Source organism: Sus scrofa, chromosome 6 (assembly GCF_000003025.6).
Source record: "Sus scrofa isolate TJ Tabasco breed Duroc chromosome 6, Sscrofa11.1, whole genome shotgun sequence".
Classification (NCBI taxonomy): domain Eukaryota; kingdom Metazoa; phylum Chordata; class Mammalia; order Artiodactyla; family Suidae; genus Sus; species Sus scrofa.
In genome coordinates, this window is record NC_010448.4 from 59,534,809 (window position 1) to 59,556,030 (window position 21,222).

The 21,222-nt window shown below is 61.8% G+C and overlaps 4 protein-coding genes across 5 annotated transcripts; 1 reads left to right on the plus strand and 3 right to left on the minus strand.

The window, feature by feature from the left end:
• Window positions 712–5,078, minus strand: FAM71E2 (family with sequence similarity 71 member E2). Its single transcript, XM_021097574.1, has 9 exons — window positions 4,805–5,078; window positions 4,479–4,633; window positions 4,125–4,383; window positions 3,549–3,573; window positions 3,297–3,361; window positions 3,117–3,220; window positions 2,968–3,020; window positions 2,795–2,877; window positions 712–2,544 (listed from the first exon to the last, which is right to left on the minus strand). Exons 1-9 carry the CDS (start codon window positions 4,952–4,954, stop codon window positions 712–714), a joined length of 2,727 nt encoding a protein of 908 aa, XP_020953233.1. The 5' UTR covers window positions 4,955–5,078.
• On the minus strand, window positions 5,674–10,101 carry IL11 (interleukin 11). Its single transcript, XM_021095008.1, has 5 exons — window positions 9,928–10,101; window positions 8,533–8,705; window positions 8,269–8,355; window positions 7,982–8,143; window positions 5,674–7,018 (listed from the first exon to the last, which is right to left on the minus strand). The coding sequence occupies exons 1-5, from the start codon at window positions 9,932–9,934 to the stop codon at window positions 6,848–6,850; spliced, it is 600 nt and encodes a 199-aa protein (XP_020950667.1). The 5' UTR covers window positions 9,935–10,101; the 3' UTR covers window positions 5,674–6,847.
• On the plus strand, window positions 10,161–16,648 carry TMEM190 (transmembrane protein 190). Of its 2 annotated transcripts, XM_021095017.1 has the most exons (5): window positions 13,870–14,607; window positions 14,691–14,726; window positions 15,301–15,426; window positions 15,512–15,596; window positions 15,688–16,648. In XM_021095017.1, exons 1-5 carry the CDS (start codon window positions 14,550–14,552, stop codon window positions 15,926–15,928), a joined length of 546 nt encoding a protein of 181 aa, XP_020950676.1. In that variant the 5' UTR covers window positions 13,870–14,549; the 3' UTR covers window positions 15,929–16,648. The 2 variants fall into 2 exon arrangements, 1 of the variants encoding a protein (XP_020950676.1); XR_002344816.1 differs by lacking the exon at window positions 13,870–14,607 and adding an exon at window positions 10,161–13,833 and having other exon boundaries at window positions 15,512–15,707.
• TMEM238 (transmembrane protein 238) lies at window positions 16,761–21,205 on the minus strand. Its single transcript, XM_021095016.1, has 2 exons — window positions 19,508–21,205; window positions 16,761–16,884 (listed from the first exon to the last, which is right to left on the minus strand). The coding sequence occupies exon 1, from the start codon at window positions 20,049–20,051 to the stop codon at window positions 19,515–19,517; it is 537 nt and encodes a 178-aa protein (XP_020950675.1). The 5' UTR covers window positions 20,052–21,205; the 3' UTR covers window positions 16,761–16,884; window positions 19,508–19,514.

A 21,222-nucleotide genomic window follows, 5' to 3' on the forward strand; every position in this document is an offset into this window, starting at 1 on the left:
GTTGCAGCGGCCTCTTTGCTCTCCTCCTGGCACCCACCCTTCCCCTCTACCTCCTCTCCACACCTCAGCCAGAGAGAGCCTTTTCTTAATATCCATCAGTTCCAGCTGTTCTGCTCAAAAGCCTCCAGCTCACTCAGCATCAAGCCCAAAGGACCTAGGATGGCCTTCAAGGCCCCGCGTGATGGTACCACCCTGCCTCACAACTCCTCTGCCTGCAGTTCCTACTCCGGGACTTCCTGGAGCTCCCTCTTAGTCCAGCACATCCTGCACACCCCTGCCTCAGGGCCTTCGCAGTGGCTGTTCTGAAGGGAATGAATTTCCCCAGGGGTCCACGTGGCTTCCTCCCTCTCCTCCTTCAGATCTTTACACACGTGACACCAGCTCCCTGAGGCCCTCCTGGACCATCCAGTCCAACACTGGCAGCCGCCTGACCCACTCCTAATCCCCACTACCTTGCCGTTTGCCTTGAGCACTATCACCTTCTGAGGTCCAACGTAACTACTGTGGGTTTTATTTTCCGAGTTCGCAATTTCAGCCCTACTGATATTTTGGGGGAGGGGGGTCATCCTTTGCTGTGGGGCACCATCCTGTACGTTGTGGGATGTTGAGTAGCATCCCTGGGCTCTACCCAAAAGAGGCCAGGAGCACCCCCTCCCCAACTTGCTCAATGCCACGTCCCGACTGCATAGAATGATGCCTCGCACGTAGCTGTCACCCCAAATACCTGGTTGAAGGAGCGAAGACTCCCAGTTCCTCCTTTATCTTCTCCACCTTGGAAACTGTGTCCTTCATGCTCTCAATTTCCAAGAGCGTGGGCAAGAGGACCTCCAAGGACGACCCCGTTGTAGCCACGGGGTGCTGGTCCAGCGACCTCTTGGGCTCTTGAGATCCTCTCTTGGTTTGCTGGGAGACCCTGGCCTCCATCTTTGAGATGGGGGTTAGCGAGCCAGGCGACTCTGGGACCTCCTCCCACCTCGTTGAGGGCAGAGGGATGGGAGTCAGGGAGGCCACGTTCATCTTTGGGCTGCTGGCGGCCCGCTTGGAGTGGGGGCGCCCTTTGGAAGGCCCCTTGGGGTCTTGAGGCAGCTCCTCCACCTCCCCCCAGGGGCGCGTGGTCCTCTTCACCCAGACCCCTGACGGTGGCTGCTCCCTGGCCATCGCTGGGGGCTCCTCTGGCAAGGACCCCTTGGTGGGACTGAGGGGCACCGTGCCCGTCGTTGGCATGGCAGACCCCTGGGGGGTTGAGAGCCAGGAGGGCAGACTGACCAGAGCCGGCTTCATGGAGGGCTCCTTGGAGCTGGCAATGATCATGAGCTTGGCAAGGGTGAGCCCTTCCACGGAGAAGGGCCTGCTGTGCTCCTGCAGGGCTTCCTCAATGGTCAGCTCCTGGGTCTTGACCCATTTTGTCTGCTGTGCCACCTCCTTGGATTTGAAGCCGGGCATGTCCAGAGCGATCTCCTCCTTCATCCTGTGCACCTTGTCCTCCAGCTTGCCCTTGCCCTTCAAGCCATCCACCATGATGACCCGGCTTTTGCTGACCAGGACGTCCTCTGACTCCTTCTCGGTGGTGCCAAAGGGCAGCTCCAGGGATGTTTTCTGAGTCCTCACCTCTGCCATGTTTGTCTCCTGGGTGCCCACCAACACCACCGGCTCTGGCTTCCCATCAGGCTTGCTTTGCTCAAGCACACCCTCTCCACGACTCCCCATGGGCAGCACGCCAACATTGGCAGGGCCCAAGATCATCTGGTGTTGGATGGGTGAGATCAGAGCCTTCTGAGATACGGTAGGTAGGAACACAGATTTCCTGTTTGGGGCAGGAGGGGACATGGCCTTTGGGGGAATAGCAGGTGCATGTGGGACCTTCTTAGCTGGGGCCTTGTGGGGAGCAGCTGTCACATGTGGGGCCTTCCGAGATGGGGCAACTACGGCTGGGGCCTTGTGGGGAGCCGCTGGTACCCGTGGGAGCTTCTGAGATGGAGCGGGCACAGTTGGGGCCTTGTGGGGAGCAGCTGATGCACGCGGGGCCTTCCGAGACAGGGCAGGTACGGCTGGGGCCTCCTGGGGAGCTTTCCGGGGTGTAGCAGGTACAGCTGAGACCTTATGGGACTGATCAAGGATGAATGGAGCCTTAGAAGAGGCAGCAGGGACAGCCGGGGGCTTCTGGGAGGGTGGCGGCCACAGCCTGTGCGCAGGGTCCAGAGGCCTGGCCTCTCTGCTGCACTTGGGGAAGGAGGACTGGGGGGCCGAGCAGTGGAAGTCAGGAGGGTAGGTGGCCGGGCCCAAGGAGGAAGTGGACAAGGTGCTGGACTCGGGGTCCATCAGGTCTTCCATCTCCTGTTGCCACAGGTACATGTCTAAGTGATCGCAGGAGCCTAACAGGGGTGTTTCAGGGCCGACCCCCGAGATGCAGCGAGAAGGGGTCTCAAGTAAACCTGCCAGGCATGTGGCTGCCTCAGAATCAGAGCAACCCTGTACATGTGTGGAGGGGAGGGGAAGGGTGAGCAGGGCCAGTGGAGATGCCAGCGCCAGCCCCCAGCCCTCCTTCTTGAGACCAGGGGTCCAGCCCCCAGCCCCTCCCCCCTCAGGCCCAGGGGTCCAGCCCCCAGCCCCCCCTCCCTCGGACCCAGGGGTCCATCTCCCAGCCCCTCCTCCCTCAGACCCAGGGGTCCATCCCCCAGCCCCTCCTCCCTCGGACCCAGGATCCATCCCCCAGCCCCCCCTCCCTCGGACCCAGGGGTCCAGCCCCCCGCCCCTCCCCCTCAGATTTAAGAACGGGCCCCAGCCCTCATCGTACAGCTGCCTTGTGAGAGGGCTCTGAGTGGTTGGCCGTGTTGGAAATGATGCTGAAGATGGTCCGAATGGTGATGCTGGGCTTCTCTGGGTGAGGAGAAAGCCATCTGAGGCCTCAGTGGAAGGGCCAGAATTCGGAGGTCCATTCACCCAGGCAGAGGGAGGGGATATGCTTACCAGAACCTTGGGTTTGGGTCTGAGGTCTGTCAAGGCAGACGTCTGTTTGGGACCTGCAGGAGCAATTCGGTGTCACTTGTCATCTACTCCGGGGCCCCTGCCCCTTCCCCTCTCACCCCGTGCTGCGCGGCGCCAAGGCTCCAAGCTACTTCTTTTCCGTGGATTTCTTCTTTGGGTCCGCATGCTCCAGCTGTGACCAGACAAGAGGCACGGAGTCGCCCACGGCCTGAGACTTGAACTGGCGCCTGAGGGTCTGGCAGTGGGAGGGGGCCAGTCAGGCGGTGCACCCCTTTGGCCCCCACCCCACCCAGACACCCGGGCCAGCTCACCTTGGCCTTCCTCTGTCTCTGAGCTGTCAGCATCTTGTAAGGAAAGGTGGGCTTGACGAGCAGGACTGGAAAGAGGGGGAGGCCTCAGGTCAGGACCCTGACGGAAGAGACGTGGGGAGAGGGCCAGAGGGGGCTCATGGGGGCTCAGCCAGGGGAGGAGGGGAGTGCTCGACAGCTGAAGCTCCATCCACACCTGGTGGAGGAGAAGCTGAGACTCAGGGAAGGGCCAGATGGACGCCCAAGCCTGCTCACCTGAACGCCTGTGGTGGGACTGGTCCTGTGGACATGGAGCAGGGGTGGTCAGGAGGGGGGAGCTCTTCCTTGTTTCCACATCTCAGTAACCTGCCCAGCCTGGGATCCAGCCCCCAGCCCCTCCTCCCTCAGATCCAGAGATCCAGCCCCCAGTCCCTCCTCCCTGGACTCAGGGGTCCAGCCCCCAGCCCCTCCTGGCTCAGATCCAGAGGTCCAGCCCCCAACCCTTCCTTCCTCAGACCAGGAGTCCAGGCCCCCAGTCCCTTCTCCCTCAGATCCCAGAGTCCAGCCCCCAGCCCCTCCTTCCTCAGACCCAGAGATCCACTCCCCAGCCCCCCCTCCCTCAGACCCAGGGGTCCAGCCCCCAGCCCCTCCTCCCTCAGACCCAGGGATCCACTCCCCAACCCCCCCTCCCTCAGACCCAGGGGTCCAGCCCCCAGCCCCTCCTCCCTCAGACCCAGGGGTGCTGGGCCCCAGTCCCATTCCTTGGGCTCCTGTACTCCTGGCCTTTGGTCATGGCTCCCTCTAGAATCTAGAACCATAGCTGTCCCCAGGGGCTGTGGAGTCAGGCCCCACCTGGAGGCGCCAGGTGGAGGCAGGAGGTGCCACATGGGCCAGATTCATGGGAGGTGTGTGTAGGGTCCTGGGGGCCCAGGAGGTGGCGGGCTGCTGGAGCAGATTGATGAGGCGGATCCAGCGGTCGAACAGGAAGCCAATCTCGTTGTCGGGGGCGTCCAGCTCCAGGTAGTAGTAGCGGCCCGTGACCAGGCGCAGCTTCAGGCGCCAGGCAGACAGGTCATGGACATAGAGATGCACCAGGTCCAGCGGGATCATCCTGGCAGAGGCAGGAGACAGAGGCGGTAGAGCGGGGGTGGGGGTGAGGGTGGGGGTGGGGGTGGGCAGGTGGCCGGGTTGGGGGGATGGAGGCACCTGGTGAGGACGAGGTTGGCGCACTCCCTGCCCTCGGGGGGCTGGGCCATCAGCAGGATGTCTGGCAACACCAGGCCTGGCAGAGAGGCGGCCACACCCATGGTGACTCGGTTGGTTCTGTGGTGCACGTATGCTGGGGCCCCTCGATTGGTCACCTGGGGGTCCAGGGAGAGGGGCTGGGACCATGCCTCTTATCCTCCTCGGACCCCCCCTCACCGAACCCCCCCAGCTGCCTGTCCCCACCTGGGCCCCAACCCCCCAGGCAGCCAGAGGGCCTCCCTCCCCTCCTGCCCCTCTCCGCCCCCAGGGCGCAGGGAGCCGGGGACCTGGACAAAGTTACTCTCGAACATGGGCAGCGGGCGCAGGGGCAAGTACTCGCCCTTCTGGAGGGTCTTCTGCAGCTCGCCCAGCGTGGGCACCCACTTCAGGGGGCCCTGGAGCGGCTCCAGACGCTGGATGTCCCGCAGCCGGTTCATGGCGGCTGCAGAAAGGGGAGGTCCCCCAGGGCACAGAGTCAGTTGGGGACCCAGCACCCCGGCGTGTGGGTGCCCCGCCCCCCAGCCACCAGCCCCAGCCCCTTGGGCTTCAGCGGTTCCGGAGGGTGGAGCGTCCCCAGGGCTTGGCCATGGCCCTGCAGGGGTGGTCAGCGCCAGCCTGGGGGAGGAGCCTTTGCCCGAGGGGCTTTGTGACCTCATCGGGCACAGGTGCTGCTCCCCCTGCGGCTCCCCTGGGGCCCCCTCAGGCTCCCTTCTCCCGGAAAGTTTCCTGGAGTCTTGAGGGCTGGGATGGGTGAATCAGAAGGTCCACTCGCTCCAGACTCAAACTGGGGACAACCAGGGCCCTGGGAGGGTCTGTCTGGGGTATTGTAAACAGATCGTTAAGCAAAAGGGTTTCTGACTTTTAGGAGGGGAGGCCTGAATTAAGTCCCAGTTTGCCACTGACCCTTCTCTAGACTCCTCGGGGCCTCCGCTGTCCTCTGGCTAACTTGTCTGTGCTCATGGCAGTGGTTGCTGTACATCGGCCATAAAGAAAGAGACGTGGCATTTGGAACGAGCCAGACCTTTGGCAGAATCACATTCTGTCTCTCCCTAGCTGTGTGACCTTAAATGACCGGTGTTCCCCAGCATCCTCAGTTTCCCTCATCTGTAAAATGGGGGTTATTGGAGGATCAGGTGGTCCTGTAAGTAAACCTCCCCCCCCACTCAGGGCATGGCCCAGAGCAGGCGCCCAGTGAATGGTCATTCTTGTTCCCGTCCGAGGGCTTTTGGGGACAAAGAGCTGATATTCTCTCATTCCAAATACAGTGTTCCTTGTTTTTTTTTAATGTGTCATGCAACATATACGGTCATTGTAAAAACTCCGGAAAATACAGACAAGCACAAATAAAGAAAGTCACCCACAATCCCACCCCCCTTTCTGCCCTGAGGTGGCCATTGTCAACACTTTAGGGTGTTTCCTTCCAGGATTTTCAAATAGTCCATGTATTCATATATGATCACACTGTGGTTTGTAGCCGGCACGGTCTACACCTAAAGCAGCCTCCATAGCAACCCTCTTCACGGCTGGTGTACTCGATCACACGGATACACTGTCGTTTCTATAACCATTCCCCACCGCTGGGCACCTAGGTTGTTTCTGATTTGCTGTAGTAAGAACTGCCATAATGAACAACCTTGAGCGTGCAGCCGTGTTCTGTACTGTTCTGGTACTGTGGGTCACAGGGTAACCTTCTGGAACCTTCCACGAAATATTCATTGAGTGCCTATAAAGTGCTGGCCACCAGAGGAGGCTCAGACCTTGTCCCTCAGAGCTTACTGTCTCTGGGGGACTGACAGGTCCCCCCTCTGCTGCCCTGCTCCCCCAAGGCCCCCCAGGGACCCCAGCATCCAACCCTCAGCCCCAGAGAAATCACTTCTAAGTGGATGTGGAAGACAAATTTAATTCCCCCTTCTCCATCTCACAAAGGTTTCTCACATTTTTGTACAAAAGCCCAGGCCTCCTTCTCCCCTCCCTCCCTACCCTAACACAAAAAGTAATTGTTAATAAATAATATATGCTCCTGCCCAGGCCCAGAGGAGTAGGGGTCTGAGAGACTGTGGCCAGACGTCTTAGAGATTTAGGAATCTGGGACCCCAGTTCCCTTTTCCTCAGGGACCCCCAAGTCTCCCTGCCTCCCACCCACCCCCTTAAATAAATAAGTATAAATAAGGCACAGATGCCCCCTGCCCAGGTCTCCCGGAGGGATCATCTCTCACTAGAGGGAGACAGTTGGGGGGGGGGATATTCTGGCTGCCACAGCCCCCCAGTCCCAAAATAAATAAATAAATAAGAACTGGCTTTGAAGGACGCTGGTGGCTCTGGGTGGAGGGTCACAGCCGAGTCTTCAGCAGCATCAAGCCCCGCACGGCCCAGTCAAGCGTCAGGTTCAGCCCCCCAAGGATGGCGTGGGCTGCCCGGATGCCTCCCCAGGCTGAGGCTGGGGGCGCCAAGGGGGGTGCCGGCGGGTCTGGGGGCGCCTGGGGCAGGGCCAAACGGGACATCTGTTGGGAGAGGACAGAGGGTTAGCAAGAGACCAGGGGTGCAGTCCGGGAAAGGGGTGTTTGGAGCCTATACTGAATCAGCGCTGATGGAAGTTCAGGTTGCCTATTTCCACAGCGTCTCTGGCCTGGGAAGTGGGGTGTCTGGGTACGGAGTTCTTCAGGATATTGAGTTCAGAGCATTGAGACTGGGGCCAAAAGCCTGGGGTTCCAGGGCCAAGGTCAGGGGTCTGGGGGTGAGGTCTGTAGAGTTGGGGCCAAGATCCTGGGGCTAGGAGAGGGCTGGGGGCTGCATGCTCAAGTTTGGGATCTGGCCCAAGATCTCAGGGCTGAGGTCTTAGATGTGGGGTCTCTAGGATCAAGCTCAGGGACTCAGGGGTGAGAGCCGGGGGTCTCAAGTCTGAAATCTCAGTGCTGAGAGCGGGAATTTGAGTTCCAGGGTCTTTGGAGTCAGGCCCAGGAATGGGGGTCTGAGTTCTCACAAGCTCAGGGTCTTGGGGTCCTATGGGCTCACAACCTAGATCTGAGGTCTTGGGGAGTCAGGGCTCAGGGGCTGGGGTCTTCTAGTTTGAGATCTTAGGGTCTAGGTCCTTGAGGTCTGAGGCTTGCAGAGCCTGGATCTCCAGGCCAGCTTTGAGTCAGGGTCCATCGTTTTACGGTCTCTGGTCTTAAAGTGGCAGAATCTCAGGGCCAGGGTCCGGGGGTCTTGGGGTCTGGAGGTTCAGAGGTTCCTGGGCTTAGGGTCTGGAATCCTCCTGTTTTGGGGTGAGGCTTTGCCCTCTCAAATCTTAGGTCTACAGGGCCGGAGTCTCGGAGTCACGAGATCACGGGGTTTCTGAGTCTCAGGGTGAGAGTTTAGTTTCCAAGCAGGATTTTTGGAGTCTGGGGCCACAGGGACACAGGTCTCAGAGTGGGCCTGAGGTCTGGGGTCCTGGGCTCTCAGGTCCCAGAGCTGGGTCATTGTACCAGGAGCTGCAGCCGGCGCAGCAGCCGGTCCAGGCGAGCCTGCAGGGTACCCAGCTCTGGCTCCAGGGTCCGCAGAGAAGGGCCTCCTGCCCGGCGCAGCCACTGCACGTGCCTCAGGTAGGAAAACAGGTCTGCTCGCAGCCGTGTCAGCACTCCGGGGAGCTGGAGGGCAGGCAGGGAGGGTGTCAAGGAACCCCTGGCACACGCCCACCCCAGCACCCAGCTGCCTGCACCCTCTTCACTGCCCAGCTTCCACCTTTGCCTCTGACCCTCTCCCTGGCTCTTACCTGCAGGGCTCCCAGCGCCCCCGCGCTCATGGCCAAGGTGGGGAGGGAATCCAGATTATGATCTCCGTCAGCTGGGAATTTGTCTCTCTGGGGGCCAAAGAAGCTGTGAAAGGGACTCTGCCCAGCTCCGGGGATCCCTCCATCCCCCACCTCATGCCCCAAACTACCCCCCCGCCCCCTCCCCCACCTCTGCCCCCTTGGTAGCCCCGGAGCTTTCCCCAAGCTTGGTCCCAGCTCCAGTGCATCCCCTTCAGTCTCTCCTACCAGCTGTGCGGCCAGCTGCCGCGTGTCCGCCAGGAGAGAGCGGGTCAGCAGGACGGCGCTGTCCAGCTCAGCCCGAGGGTCTGGGGAGGCCCGCGGGGGGCCAGGAGGCGGCCCCGGGGCAGCAGCTCTGTCTGGCCACAGGCTTAGTGCGACCAGGACCAGGCAACAAACACCTGGGGGCGGAAGAAGGCAGAGGGCTTAGGCCCGACTGGTAGATTTGAGGGAGAAGGGGCTGCGGCACTGGGCTCCCAGGTCCGAGGAGGAGGGGCTGGGCTGGGGTGGGGGGGATCCTGACTCCCAGGGCGGAGCGCCCAGGGCACGTCGCAGGCCCTGGGCGGGTTTCCCTCTCCCTCTCCGGCTCTGGCTGCCCCGCCCGTCGGAGCAGACGCGGCCCGGGGCGGGTAGACGGGCCGGGCGTCTCCCGTCCGCCCCCGGACGCCGGAATCTGGGCCCCGGGGCGGGGCATGAGGGGGGAGACACAGGCCAGAACCTGCCCCCTCCCGGGGCTCAGGAGCCCGAGCCGGACTGAGAGCAAGGGAAGGAGACCGGGACCGGGGCCCGGAGGCCCCGACCCCCTCCCCGGGAGACCCCCGCGTAGGCCTGCCAGAGCGGACCGCGGAAGGCCTGGCCGCAGGGCAGGGGATGCCCTGCAGCACACCTGGGCGGAGAGGGGCAGGGACGTGGGCGCGCCGGGCGCGCGGCGGGCTGAGAGGGATCCCGCGGCGCTCGGCTTGGGGGCTCCAGCCAGCTCGCTCCGCGGCCGCCCATCCCCCAGCTGCCCCGCCCACCCCTCCCGCCAGCCAATCAGCGCCCCCCGGGCCGCCCCGCTCCCGCAGCACACCCCCAGCCCGCCCCCTGGGCCCTCCCCGGCCGCTGTCTGTCCGTCTGTCCGCATCTGTCTGGCTCTCCTGTTTCTGTCTGCACCCGTGCCTCCCTCTCTCTCGCCTCCCGCTGGCTGGAGTCGGTGCTCTGGGCTCGCTCTCACCTCCTTGGGCTCCCTGCCTCAGTTTCCCTCCTGGAGCCTCTCTGTCGGGGGTCCCTGGGTGTCTGAGTCTCTGGGTCCCCCCCGCTGACTCCCTGGGAGTCCCGGGCCCTTTGGGATCGGCCCCCCGCATCTCTCTCTCTGTCTCCCTTTCTTTCTCCCTCGCGCTGCCCTGTTGGTGTCTCCGCGTCTCTGATCCGTCTTTTCATCGCTCCTGCTGCCCGGCCCTTCTCTAGGCCTCCTGCTCTCTCTGAATCTCCTTCCCTCGCCGTCTCTGCCTTCCCATCGCTCCCTCGTTTCTCCTGTGTCTCTCGGTGCGATTCCGCTGTGTCTGTCTGCTCCCCACCCTTCCCGCCGACGGTCCCTCCCTCCTCCTTCCCTGTCCCCCCCTCCAGGAACTTGAACCAACTTACTGTTCATGTCCCCACAGGGCAAGGGTTCCCCAGGGCAGGGGGCAGGGAGCTGGGGGCCTTTAACCCTTCCCTGTCCGCTGCCGTGGGAGCCCTGGGGGTCAGCTGGGCCTCGGCCTGGGGAGGGGAGGCATGTGCGTGTGAGCAGAGAGGGCCGCGGCAGTGAGGGAGTGTGTACGCCTGGGGGGTTATATAGGGGGCCGGGGCGGGCGGGCGGGGGGCAGGCGGCAGGGGAGGGCGGCCTGACACATCCTGACTCACCCTCCCTGCCTGCCTTTTCCATTCAGACGGAGCCGGCTGCCTCGCAGGGCTCACGCCGCCGCCGCCGCCGCCGCCGCGCTCGGAGGAGGGCACGGAAGGAAAAGTTGGAAAAGTTGAAAAGGGAAAGGGGGGGGTGGTCGGAGAGGGGCTGGTGAGGTCATTGGCGTCCCCTCCCTCCACCTCCTCGGCCGGCCGCCACCGGGGCAGACACATGCAGCTCGAGAGCTGGGGCCTGGCTGCAGGCGGGGGTCCGGCTGGACCAGGACAGGCAGAGAGATGGGGAGAGGTGGCCACGGGGCCACAAGACGCAGGCCTGGGGAGATGGAGAGACTCTCAGGGACAAAGAAAGAGACCTGGAGAGACCGAGACCCAGGCGAATAGACGGAGACACACAGAGAGATGCGGGCACCGGAGAGAGAGGGAGAGTCTGAACACAGAGACAGATAGACACACGCAGAGCTAGAGACAGCCACGGAGACACACTGCAGGAGCAGAGGGAAACAGCCGGCAGGGAGAGAGGGGAGAGGTCCCGGGAGTCAGAGATGGAGAGCAAGATGGATATGGCAGGAGAGATTTGGAGAGACCCCCAAAAGGAAAAGAGAGGCAGGCATGGCAGCAAGAGGGGAGGCAGGTGGCAGAAAACAGAGACAGGGTGACAGAGATGGAGAGGCCCCAAGGAGTGGAGAGCCTCAGAGCGATGGAGATGCTGAGATGACGATGACCAGGAGTCAGTAGTGGGGACAGCGATGGGAGCCCCTCTCCAAGAGACAGGCTGGGACTTGGTAAGAGAGAAGCCAAGGCAGAGACAGAGAGGTACCGAGACACTTGGCAGAGGTGGGACCTCGGGCACACAGCGTCCCCTCCCTGTGCCTCAGTTTCTCGGTCTGCGAAATAGGGATACCCGGGCACACCCCCCCCCATATGCTTGGGGGAGGATAAAGTGAGTTCCCTCCTGTAAAGCATACAGTAAATGTGAACCATTGCTCTTCTCGTCGGTGATTTTTGCTAACACATCTAAGAAGGCAGAGAAAAAGATGCAGACCCTGGGAGAGATGGAGATGGTGAGACACGGAGAGAGCAGCCCGGCAGGGAGCTGAAGCCAGCGCAGGGCACTGAAGCCAGGGCAGGGCAGGAGAGCTCCACACAGAGGTGTGGCGATGCGATACAGAGAGGGGTTGGAGCAGAAGGGGGCCGGTGATGCCAACACAGGCACGCTCAGAGCACCAGGTGTACGGAGCAGAGGTGGCCCCAGGACCCACGGCAGAGAGAAGGACCACTGATAGAGGAACCCAAGTCCCCGGGAGCACCCCACCCCCAGGATAAAGGTGGCAGAGAAGGATGCAGGGGAGTGAGAAGACAAAAGGTGACCAGGACTTCCAAAGGTCTCCTGGCAGCCCCCGCTCCCCCCCCACTCTGGGCCCCTGGGGCTGTGCTGAGCTGGCAGGGGGCTCTGGGCATGAACGGAGGCTGGAGTCATCCCCCTCCCATCCCCCACCACTGGGGGGGGCACAGCTCAGGTCCCCGGGGGAGGTGAGGTCACAGCCCCCCCATGGTGGGACATGACCTCATCGCCTCAGGTAAGAGCTCTCTCTGCCTCTCTCAGTCTGTCATGGTCACCCCTTCCAGGGCCCCCCAGGGGCCCTCCCCAGCCCCGCTCCTGCTGGGACCCAGGCCTCTGACCACTGGGTCCCCGCCCCTCAGGGGGCCTGTTTCCGGCTGAGTCAGCGTGGGGGGCCTGAGGCTGCGTCAGTGAGGGGAGAACTGACGTAGCCCCCCCCCCCCAGACCGGCAGGGCCAGCCAAGGTGACTCAGGCCACCAGCCTGGGGGATGGACTGGCCTGAGGGGATGGGGGACTGGGCCTGGGGCCAGCCTGAGAGCAACAGTAGGGATCTGATGATGGCAGCCCCTTCCACCGCCAGGGAACCCGAAGTGGCAGCCCCAATCCCAAGGCTTCAGCCTAGGAGTCCAAGACCCCAGAGCCTCCTCCATCAGACCCAGGAGTCCAGCTCCTCACCCTCCTCCTCCATCAAATCAGGAAGCCCAGCGCTCAGCCCCCTACTTCCTTAGACCCAGGAATCCAGGCCCCCAGCGCCTCCCCTGTCCCCTCTCAGACCCAGGTGTCAGGTGTCCACAGCCTAAACCCTTATTTCCACAAAGAGAGAGAAGCTGTGGCCATTCTGCAGTTTGGAGAACACCTGAAGGGGAAGGTCAGGCGTTGGGGCCCCTCCCCTGGGCATGTGGGGGTCGCCTTCCCCCAGGGTGGCTGCAGCAGGCGGAGGGAGATGTAGTGGGTGCAAGACAGGAGCGAGGGGCACCACTCAGGACCCTTAGGTCTTGCTCCAGGGGTGGGGACACTTGGGACACTTCCATGGAAAGGAGGGCCAGAAGGAGGGCCGGAGGCAAGGTAAAGAGATGCAGAGGCAGGATAGGGAATCAGAGGAGTGTCAGGAGAGGACAGTGACAAACAGAAATCGAGGCAGGAGGTGGGAGCACAGAGACCAGAGTGAGAAAAGGACAGAGGTGCCGGCGGGGTGGTGGGGGACGGGGTGGGGGATTGAGACCCACAGAGACACAAAGAGTCAAGCTCAGAGCCAAAGACTAGGGGGGACATGGAGCTGAGGCTCTGAAGGGTGGTCACAGACACGGGGTGGGGGGGCAGGTAGGGGGAGACGCCACTGGGATATGACAGGGGGGACTCCAGGGGGCCCTTGCTCATGTGCTGGCCCCTGGGTGAGGTGGAGCTGGCTAGTGTGAGGTCAGCAGGTCCGAGGCTGTGTGTGTCCGTCTGTCTGTCCCTGGGGGGTCCTGTCTGGCCTCTGGGGGGTGACGGGGCAGGCGGGCCGCAGAGGCAGCCCAAACCTGTCATTAGCGGTGAGGGCCCTGACGGCGGGGGGGCCCCCCCCCAGTCCCAAGCCGCGGTCCATGGCCCGGCGGCCCCGCCCCCCACCCCCTCCTTGATCCCTGAGGAATCCCGGGAATTGGGAAGTGGGTCCAGATGATGTTGACACAGGAAACGGTCAGCAGCTGCCTGGCCTCAGCCCCACAACCCCTCTGACCCCCACCCCCGGCCCCCCGCCGAGCCCCCTGTGACCTGTGTCATCTCTGACGAAGGCAGCCCAGGGCCCACTCAGCACCCGCCAGGATGTTTACAGGAGATGGGCAGGACAGAGTCAGCCTCACAAGGTTTCTTGAGAAATGGGGTCTGGACTCCTGGACAGCTGCCCTCAGACTCGTCTCCTGCCCCTTGCTGCCTCAAACCAGGGGTCTGGGCCCCCAGCTCACCTCCTCCCTCAGACCCAGGGGTCCAGGCCCCTAGCCCCTCCTCCCTCAGACCCAGGAGTCTGAGCTCCTAGGCCCTCCACGCTCAGACCTGGGAGTCCCGACCCCTCAAACCCCCGCTTCCCTCTAATCCGAGTGTCCACACCCCCAACTTCCTTTCCCTTAGACTCAGGATCGGGACACAAAGGCACGCTGACCTAGGAGAGCCGAGCCCCCGCCTCACTGGCTGAAAGCAGAACGGAAGTCCAGGGAGAAATGAGGGATCGAGCTGTCAACTCAGCCTCCATGTTGGCCTCCTCCCCCACCATAGGGGGACACCAAACCAGAAGCTTGGGGACCTGCAGTTGGATCCATTTTTCTGTTTTCAGGTGGGAAACTGAGCCTGAGGTATAGATGGGGCTTCCTGCCCATGAGTCACCTCCCCGGCCCCGGGCTCCCAGATCTCTCAGATCTTGCTCTGGCCCGGGCCCCCATCACCCAGTCCCCATCAGTACACCTGGATACCTTTGGGGGCAGGGGACTCCTGAGCAAGTGCTCGGGCCTGTGGCCTGACCCCCATTTTCTCATTGCCCTCCTGGGGCTCCTGGTTGCTAGGGGGACCTCCCTAACAATGGGCTCAATGAGGCCTTCTGGGCCTCGGGGCCCCTGCCCCTGGTTGCTAGGGGGATACCCACTGGCAACCAGGTTTCGGGAGCCTGTGGGGCACCTGGAGCTGCCCCCTCAGGCATCACTTTACTAAGCAGAGGGATTCCCTGGCAAGGTGCGCCCCCTTGGGGTTCCCTGGTCTGCAAGGAGATGTCTCAGACGCCCACCCACTTTCTACTCAAGTCTTTAAGGAGGCTCTTCTAAGGCCTGGGCCCCACCCTGCCCACAAGGCCTCCTCTACCTGGTTGCTAAGGAAGCAAGTCTCTAGCAACCTGGCATGACCCTGCCAGTGTGACCCCTTTCCCCCCCATTACTGAGGGGCTCCGTAGCAACAGAACTTAGACTCTTGGGGGCCAGGCGGGCGGGGCCAGGCTGGTTGCTGGGGTGATGGCCTTCAAGGTCTCTCCCCACAGAAGCCCCAGGAGTCTGGGGAAGCGACATGGTGGGCTCTGGGATCCCAGCTTTGGGCCTTTTCCTGCTGATGCAGGGCTCAGTAGGTGAGGGGGCCTGATGGAGGGGTCGGAGAGCCGAGCAGGGGGCCTCCTCGGCTTCCTCCCAACACCCTCCTTTTCTTTCACAGATGGGAATGGAATCCAGGGATTCTTCTATCCATGGAGTGAGCAGTAGAGGAATCCTGGGTCCCCAGGGAAAGGGAGCCCAGGCTGGACTCTTGGGTCTAAGAGGAGGAGGGGCTGGGGGCCTGGACTTTGGTCTGAGGCTGGAGGGGCTGGGGGCCTGGACCCCTGGGTCCGAGGGAGGAGGGGCTGGGGGCTGGGCTCTGGCCTGAGGCTGGAGGGGCTGGGGGCCTGGACCCCTGGGTCCGAGGGAGGAGGGGCTGGGGGCTGGACTCTGGTCTGAGGCTGGAGGGGCTGGGGGCCTGGACCCCTGGGTCCGAGGGAGGAGGGGCTGGGGGCTGGACTCTGGTCTGAGGCTGGAGGGGCTGGGGGCCTGGACCCCTGGGTCCGAGGGAGGAGGGGCTGGGGCTGGACTCTGGTCTGGGAGAGGAGAGGCTGGGGTCTTGAACCTCTGGTTCTGAGGGAGGAGGGGCTGGGAGCTGGACTCTGGTCTGAGAGAGGAGGGGCTGGGAGCTGGACCCCAGGTCCTACACAGAGTGAACACTAGGCAGGCAGCCCCAGAGCCTGGTCTTGGGGTCAGACTCTGAGGAAGCTGCCCTCATGGTGGGTCCCCAGGCTGTGAGGGAGACGTGTGGGACAGAGAGAGCTGTGGGGGCCAGGCTGCAATTGAGAACCCCAATCTCTGTCTGCGACTACGATGCTGCTACCGTGATGGGGTCTGCTACCACCAGCGGCCTGATGGTGCGTGCCTGCAGGGGAGCCAGGGCCCCTGGGGTGGGGAGTGGTGGCCAGGACCCTGGGCCTCACACCTCCCTGCTTTGCGCAGAAAACATGCGGAGGAAGCACATGTGGGCACTGGGCTGGACATGCGGAGGCCTTCTCTTCCTGATCTCCAGCATCTGCTTGTTCTGGCGAGTGGGCTCAGGGCTCAGGGGGGGCTCCCCGCCCCGGGGGTCCGGTGCAGGTGGACGGGCATGGCTGAGGGTGTTCGCTCCCTGCCAGGTGGGCCAAGCGACGAGATATGCTGCGGCTGCCACGGTTCCTGAAGGGCAAGTGTGACCTGTCCAGGACGGTCTCTCTGCTGTCCAAAGACCGGGGGACTTCGAGCGACAAGAAGACGCCATCCGTCGGCAGCATGCTTGGCTCCCTGGCCGTGGAGGGGACCCTGGACGCCTCGGGGGGCACCGAAGGGGAGGGGACAGAAGGGGGCGAAGAAACGGAAGGGGGGGAGGAGGAAGATTAGGGGCACCCCTGGCGGGACCCCTCAATACATATATACAGCATGGATGCATCGTGTCTCTTCTGAGAAGCTAAAGCGGGGGGGGTGGGGGTGGTATGAGACCAGGAAGCAGGAAGTGCGTGCGTGCGTGCGTGTGCGTGCCTGGGCTCTTGGGGGAGTCTGGGCTGTGATCCCTGTGAGCTGACGGGCATCTGGACTAAGAGGGGTCCAGTGGCAAGTGGGGGGGATCCAGGCTGAGGACACCTTAGGCAGATGGGGGACCCTGAGCTGATGGGGGTTGCTGAATTGAGTGTAGGTGCTGGGCTGCGGTTATGGGGGCCTGGGCTGAGCGGGTTGGGGTGAGTTGGGGGTGGCCTAGAATGAGAAGGCAGCCGTGCCACTCAACTCTGCTGCCACTGCCTGACAGCCTCTGCTGCCAGCCCTCGGGACCCCGCCGCCCTCTGCCCTCACTTGCCATGCCTCCCACCAAAGCCCTCGCACTCCCCGGTGGGGCGGAAACTTTCTTGGACGTTCATGACAGTTCAAGACACCTCCTGCTCAGCCCCCTTTCCTCCCCCTCTGCTTTCTCAGGGGACAGACCCACACCAAATACCTCCATAGGTATTTTCCCGAATAAATGCCTTGCGTGTCCAACTTGCCCCTCCGTTTGCCTCCTGAGGGACTTCGAACTAACAGAGGAGCCTGGGCTGATGGAGGTCTGGACCCAGGGCCTGGGTCTCAGCTTGAGATCCTTGTCCCCCACTCCTGTCCCCCCGGGTAAGGGGAGAGCTTGAAGCCAGGCTCCTAGGTCCACCCCTGCCCCAGCGCCGGCCCTCCCCAGACAGACATGCAGTGCTGTGAGGCAGAGCCATTTATCCAGGGGAGGGTAGATGGAGGGCAGGTAGGCATCCTGGCCGCCGGCTGATGCTGGGGGCAGCTGCACATCTCAGTCGGGTCCTGACAGGCGGGGCCGTGTGTTCCTGTGTGGGAGGGAGGGTGGGCTTAGTAGCTGCTCCGGACCCTTGCTTGTGTCCCTACATCCCTGGTCCACCGGCCAGGGGAGGAGCCCTTTCCTCCTGCTTCAGCCCCCACAGTGGACTCACACGCTCACTCACTTCTCCCTCATTCCTCCCTGCCCTGATGTGCTGCAGCCAGTGTGTCTTTAACTCACTGGAACCTGGTGGTACGAGGTGGGGTGTGAGAGGCAGGGAGAGAGAGACAGGGACATGTCGCAGGAAGGACAGAGGCACAAAGATGAAAAGAGACACGGGAGACAGAGAGGGACAGCCACAGGGACAAAGAGATAGGCAGAGACAGAGAACACAAAGGGAGACGGGGTTGGCTACACACATTTTCTCAACCAATTGTGCTCCCAGAGGGAGAGGGGAGTGATCAAAGCCAGGACCTACAGGTAGCTATTTTTGTTTTTGTTTTTGTTTTGTCACACTCAGCATGCAGAAGTTCCAGGGCCAGAGACCAAACCCGTGCATAAGCCACCACAGTGACAATGCCAGATCCTTAACCCAGTGAACCACCAGGGAACTCTAGGTCCCTCTATCAAAATTCCAATTCTTGGTCCCTCAAGTGTTGGAAGCACCTCACCCTGCCCATTATAGAGTCATGTGTTTGGACAAGCCCATTTTCCTTCTAAGAGGGGCATCCAGGCTGGTGAGCTTGGCCAGTTTCTGGCAGGTGGTTCTAGCAGCAGAGGTCCGCCCAACTGTATTAGACTTTGGGGCAAGGGGTAATTTTAACCACAGCTGGTGATTTCTGCATTGTATGCCAAATTTTGTGTGACCTCATGCTTCACCTAAGCATAATCTGTCCATCTTAAGCTGTTTCCTCATCTGAACCACAGAACATAGCATCAGATTGGAGTAACTATTTTTTAAAGTCTCACAAAGAAGGATGTATAACTAGTATCATTCTGGATGCATATGAGGACACACAGGAGGAAAGATAATTCATCACCTACAGAGAATGTCTTAGGACGTTAAGATTTTTTTTTCTTTCTTTCAGGGCTGTACCACTGCGTATGAAGTTCCCAGTGAGGCGTCGGATCAGAGCTGCAGCTGCTGGTCTAGGCCACAGCCACAGCCACACCAGATCCAAGCTGTGTCTGAGACCTACACTGCAGCTCACCGCAAGGCCAGATCCTTAACCCACTGAGCAAGGCCAGAGATCGAACCTGTGTCCTCATGAATACCAGGCAGGTTCGTTGCTGCAGAGCCACAGCAGGAACTCTGACATTAGGATTTAATGCTTTTATGGAATCCCCATTTGAGAAACTGATTCAGTCACTCATCTGTCCATCGTTCCACTTACCCATCCACCCACTAACCAAAGCATCTATCTATCCTCTTATCTAACTACCTACCCACCTGCCCAAACATCCATCCCACCACCCATTCACCCATCTACCATTCATCACATCCATCCATCAGCCAATTCTAGCCATCACTCATCTATTCAGCAGTCCAACCACATCCACCTATTTCCCCCTCAACCAGTTCGTCCTTTATCCCTCTATCCATTCATTCAGTCCAATCACCTAGTGTCCAGAACTCCATCTACCCATCCATTAACCAATCCATCCATTCATCCATCTCTCCATCCACCAACCCAACTATCCATCCATCCACCCACCCACCGACCCCATGATCAAACTCTGATTTCCTGGGTTCACTCTTGGCTGGAGAGTGCTGAGAACAAAGGCCAGAGGCCCAGGCCTTCCCTTCAAGGGCCTTGCTCTTGGGAGGGAGAGACAGTATCAGCAAACACAGATATAACACACGGTGATACAAATAAAAAGGGTAACTCAGACAACGTGAAGACCACAGAAAGGCACTGGAGTTGAGTTAATCTTAAAAGACACATGGCAGGTTTTCTGTGTGGAGTATAGACATCAAGGGCACTGGTGGTACAGGTGAAGGCACGGACAGAGGCCAGGTGGTGTGGACGGAGGGATGTCATAAGTGCAGAGAAGGCAGGAGATGTGGGGCTGAAATGGGGGGGTGGCACCCAGCGAGGGAGTGGCTAGGATTTAACCAGAGGGCAACGGGGAGCCACAGCAGGTCTTTGGCAGAGGGGTGCACACCGGGGAGTGCTCCCTTGGGCAGGAGGGGGCTCCTTAGGGGCTTCAGTGCCCTCCCCGGCAGGGGGATAATAATAGCAGTGACCTCAGAGATTCTGTTACAATGCCAGCATAAAATGGGAAATGGGACCTGGTGTGCCTGGGAACTGGAGCACGGGGACAGAGCTCCGAGGCGCTGGAGGAGTAATGGCGACTCTCCTGTCCTCCGCCCATCTGAATCTCCGACTCTGCCCCTGTCTCTGGGACTTCATCCTCTGGATCTCTGCTGCTCTGTGCTTCCCTCCTTCCCCACTCTGGACCTCTGCCGCCTTTCTGTCCCCACTGTCACCGCCTCCATCGCTCCCTCTCTCCATTTCCATCTCGCCCTCCCAGGATAGCTCTCCATCTCGCCCACTGTTCTACAGTCTCTCCTGCTGCCCTCTCTCTCTCTCTCTCTCTCTCTCTCTCCCCGGCGTCCCTCCCTTTCCCGCCTCTGCCTTGCACCCCGTCCCGCCCGTCCCGCCCCTCACCTCGGGCTCACTCGGTGCCCGCACCCGCTGCCCCAGGCCCGGCCTCGAGCGTGGCGAGCTGCAGGCGCACGCGGCGGGAGCCGGCGGCCGGCGGCGGGGGCGTGCGGGCGGCGCGGCGCGCTCCCCGGGAGCCGGGCGCGGCGCGCCGGCCCGCCGCGGAGGAAGCTGGCGCCGACCAGCGGCGGGAGAGCTTTCGCGCGAGGCGGGCGAGCGCCGAGGGCCGCAGGCCGTAGTCGCGCTCGAGCTCCTGGCGCGAGATCTCGATGTTGCCGGTGTACCAGAGGATCCAGCCGAGCAGGCTCAGGAAGACGAGCAGCGCGCCCGAGTAGATGAGCAGGTCGCCGAAGTCCCGGCCGCGCACCTGCAGCTGCGCGAACACGCCGGTCAGCAGCGCCGCCATGCCCGCCACGTCCAGCGCCACGGCGAGGAGCAGCGCCATCCGGCAGCGGCCCAGGCCGGACGAGGGCACCGGCGCGCCCGCCGGCGGGAACGGTGCGCCCGGCGGGGCCCCCTGCGAGGCGCCTACCGCCGGCGCCGCCGCCATGGCCGTGCTCCGCCGCCGCCGCCGCCGCTGGCTCCGACCGAGAGCTTTCCGCGTTCCGGGCGCGGCCCGGCCCGGGGCGGGGTCAGGGGACCGCGCCAGGTGTGCCCGGCTCCCGCCTGGTCACCTGAGCAGTACAGACTGGCCTGGCCCGGAGGCGATCTAGCTGTGTTTTCTGGGCAGGACCTGGCCTTCAGAAGCCTATGCTGGGAACAGCGGGACGCAAAGATGCGTGCGGCCTCTGTATCCCAAGGAACTCGGAGCAGCGCATGGTCAAAATTCAGGGTGTTCTAGTGGAGGCAACGTAGGGCGCTCTGGGAGCCCGAGCATAGTTTCTGTTCAGTGCCTACCTCCAGGCGCCTCCGCCCCCGGTGCACCAGTGGGAACAGATGGGGTGAAAAAGAAGGATCAGACAAGGCCCTGAACCTCAAGGAACTCTGGGAGGCAGGGAGTCAACAGAGTGCCTTAAGGAAGGAAACGGCTCCGTGGAGCTGAGGCTGCTCTCAGTCACTGCCGGCCTCCTGTGTGGCCCAGAGCGAATGATTAATGATCGCAAAGGCGGATCAGACACTCACAGGAACTCTGCCGCCACCATCGGATCAGAGCTCCGTGATGAAGGCAGGAGGGTAACCCCCAACATTCCCGTTGGCTCAGGTTTCTCCTGGGGTCTTTAGACTCTCAGGATGTATTACTCGCGAAGTCCAGGTGCACAGAGAGATGGACCAGACAAGGTCCCTGCCCTCCCCTCGAGGAGTTGCTGGACATGATCACATCAAAGCGCGCTAATGGGGTGCCAAGGGACTGTCATTCCTTTTGTTCCCTTGGAGTCTCTGTGCTGGTCAGGCCGAAGACACAGAGATATATCAGGCAAGGTTCCTGCTCCTTAAAGATGACCCTGACGACAGAAAACAAACGTCTATAAAGTGTAACAGGTGACATGGGGCAGGCTGGAGGAGGATGGGGGAGGCCGCGGGGCACAGGGAAGAGGCAGGGCAAACAAGTATGGAAACCCTCAAGGAACCAAGAGCTTTCCCAGACAAATCTTTTCCTCCAAACGCAACTCGCCCTTAAGAGGAAATCCACGGTTCCCTGCGGAGACAGTCTGCGAGAAGGTTCCGTCAGGCTTCTCTCTAGACTCAAATAGCTCTGGATTTAATTTTAAGACGGCCCTGGG

Bases quoted from the DNA above. Each gene is read 5' to 3' on its own strand.
- TMEM238 (XM_021095016.1), bottom strand. From the start codon at position 20,051: ATGGCGGCGGCGCCGGCGGTAGGCGCCTCGCAGGGGGCCCCGCCGGGC.
- IL11 (XM_021095008.1), bottom strand. The intron at 8,144-8,268 runs GTAAGAGCCAGG...CCTGCCCTCCAG, and splicing joins GGGCGCTGGGAGCCCTGCAG to CTCCCCGGAGTGCTGACACG. The intron at 7,019-7,981 runs GTACAATGACCC...CTCTCCCAACAG, and splicing joins TGCGCCGGCTGCAGCTCCTG to ATGTCCCGTTTGGCCCTGCC.
- FAM71E2 (XM_021097574.1), bottom strand. From the start codon at position 4,954: ATGAACCGGCTGCGGGACATCCAGCGTCTGGAGCCGCTCCAGGGCCCC. The intron at 3,221-3,296 runs GTGAGCTGGCCC...TCCCACTGCCAG, and splicing joins AGAGACAGAGGAAGGCCAAG to ACCCTCAGGCGCCAGTTCAA. The intron at 3,021-3,116 runs GTAGCTTGGAGC...TTGCTCCTGCAG, and splicing joins AAGAAATCCACGGAAAAGAA to GTCCCAAACAGACGTCTGCC.
- TMEM190 (XM_021095017.1), top strand. From the start codon at position 14,550: ATGGTGGGCTCTGGGATCCCAGCTTTGGGCCTTTTCCTGCTGATGCAG. The intron at 14,608-14,690 runs GTGAGGGGGCCT...TTTCTTTCACAG, and splicing joins GCTGATGCAGGGCTCAGTAG to ATGGGAATGGAATCCAGGGA. The intron at 15,597-15,687 runs GCGAGTGGGCTC...GCTCCCTGCCAG, and splicing joins TCCAGCATCTGCTTGTTCTG to GTGGGCCAAGCGACGAGATA.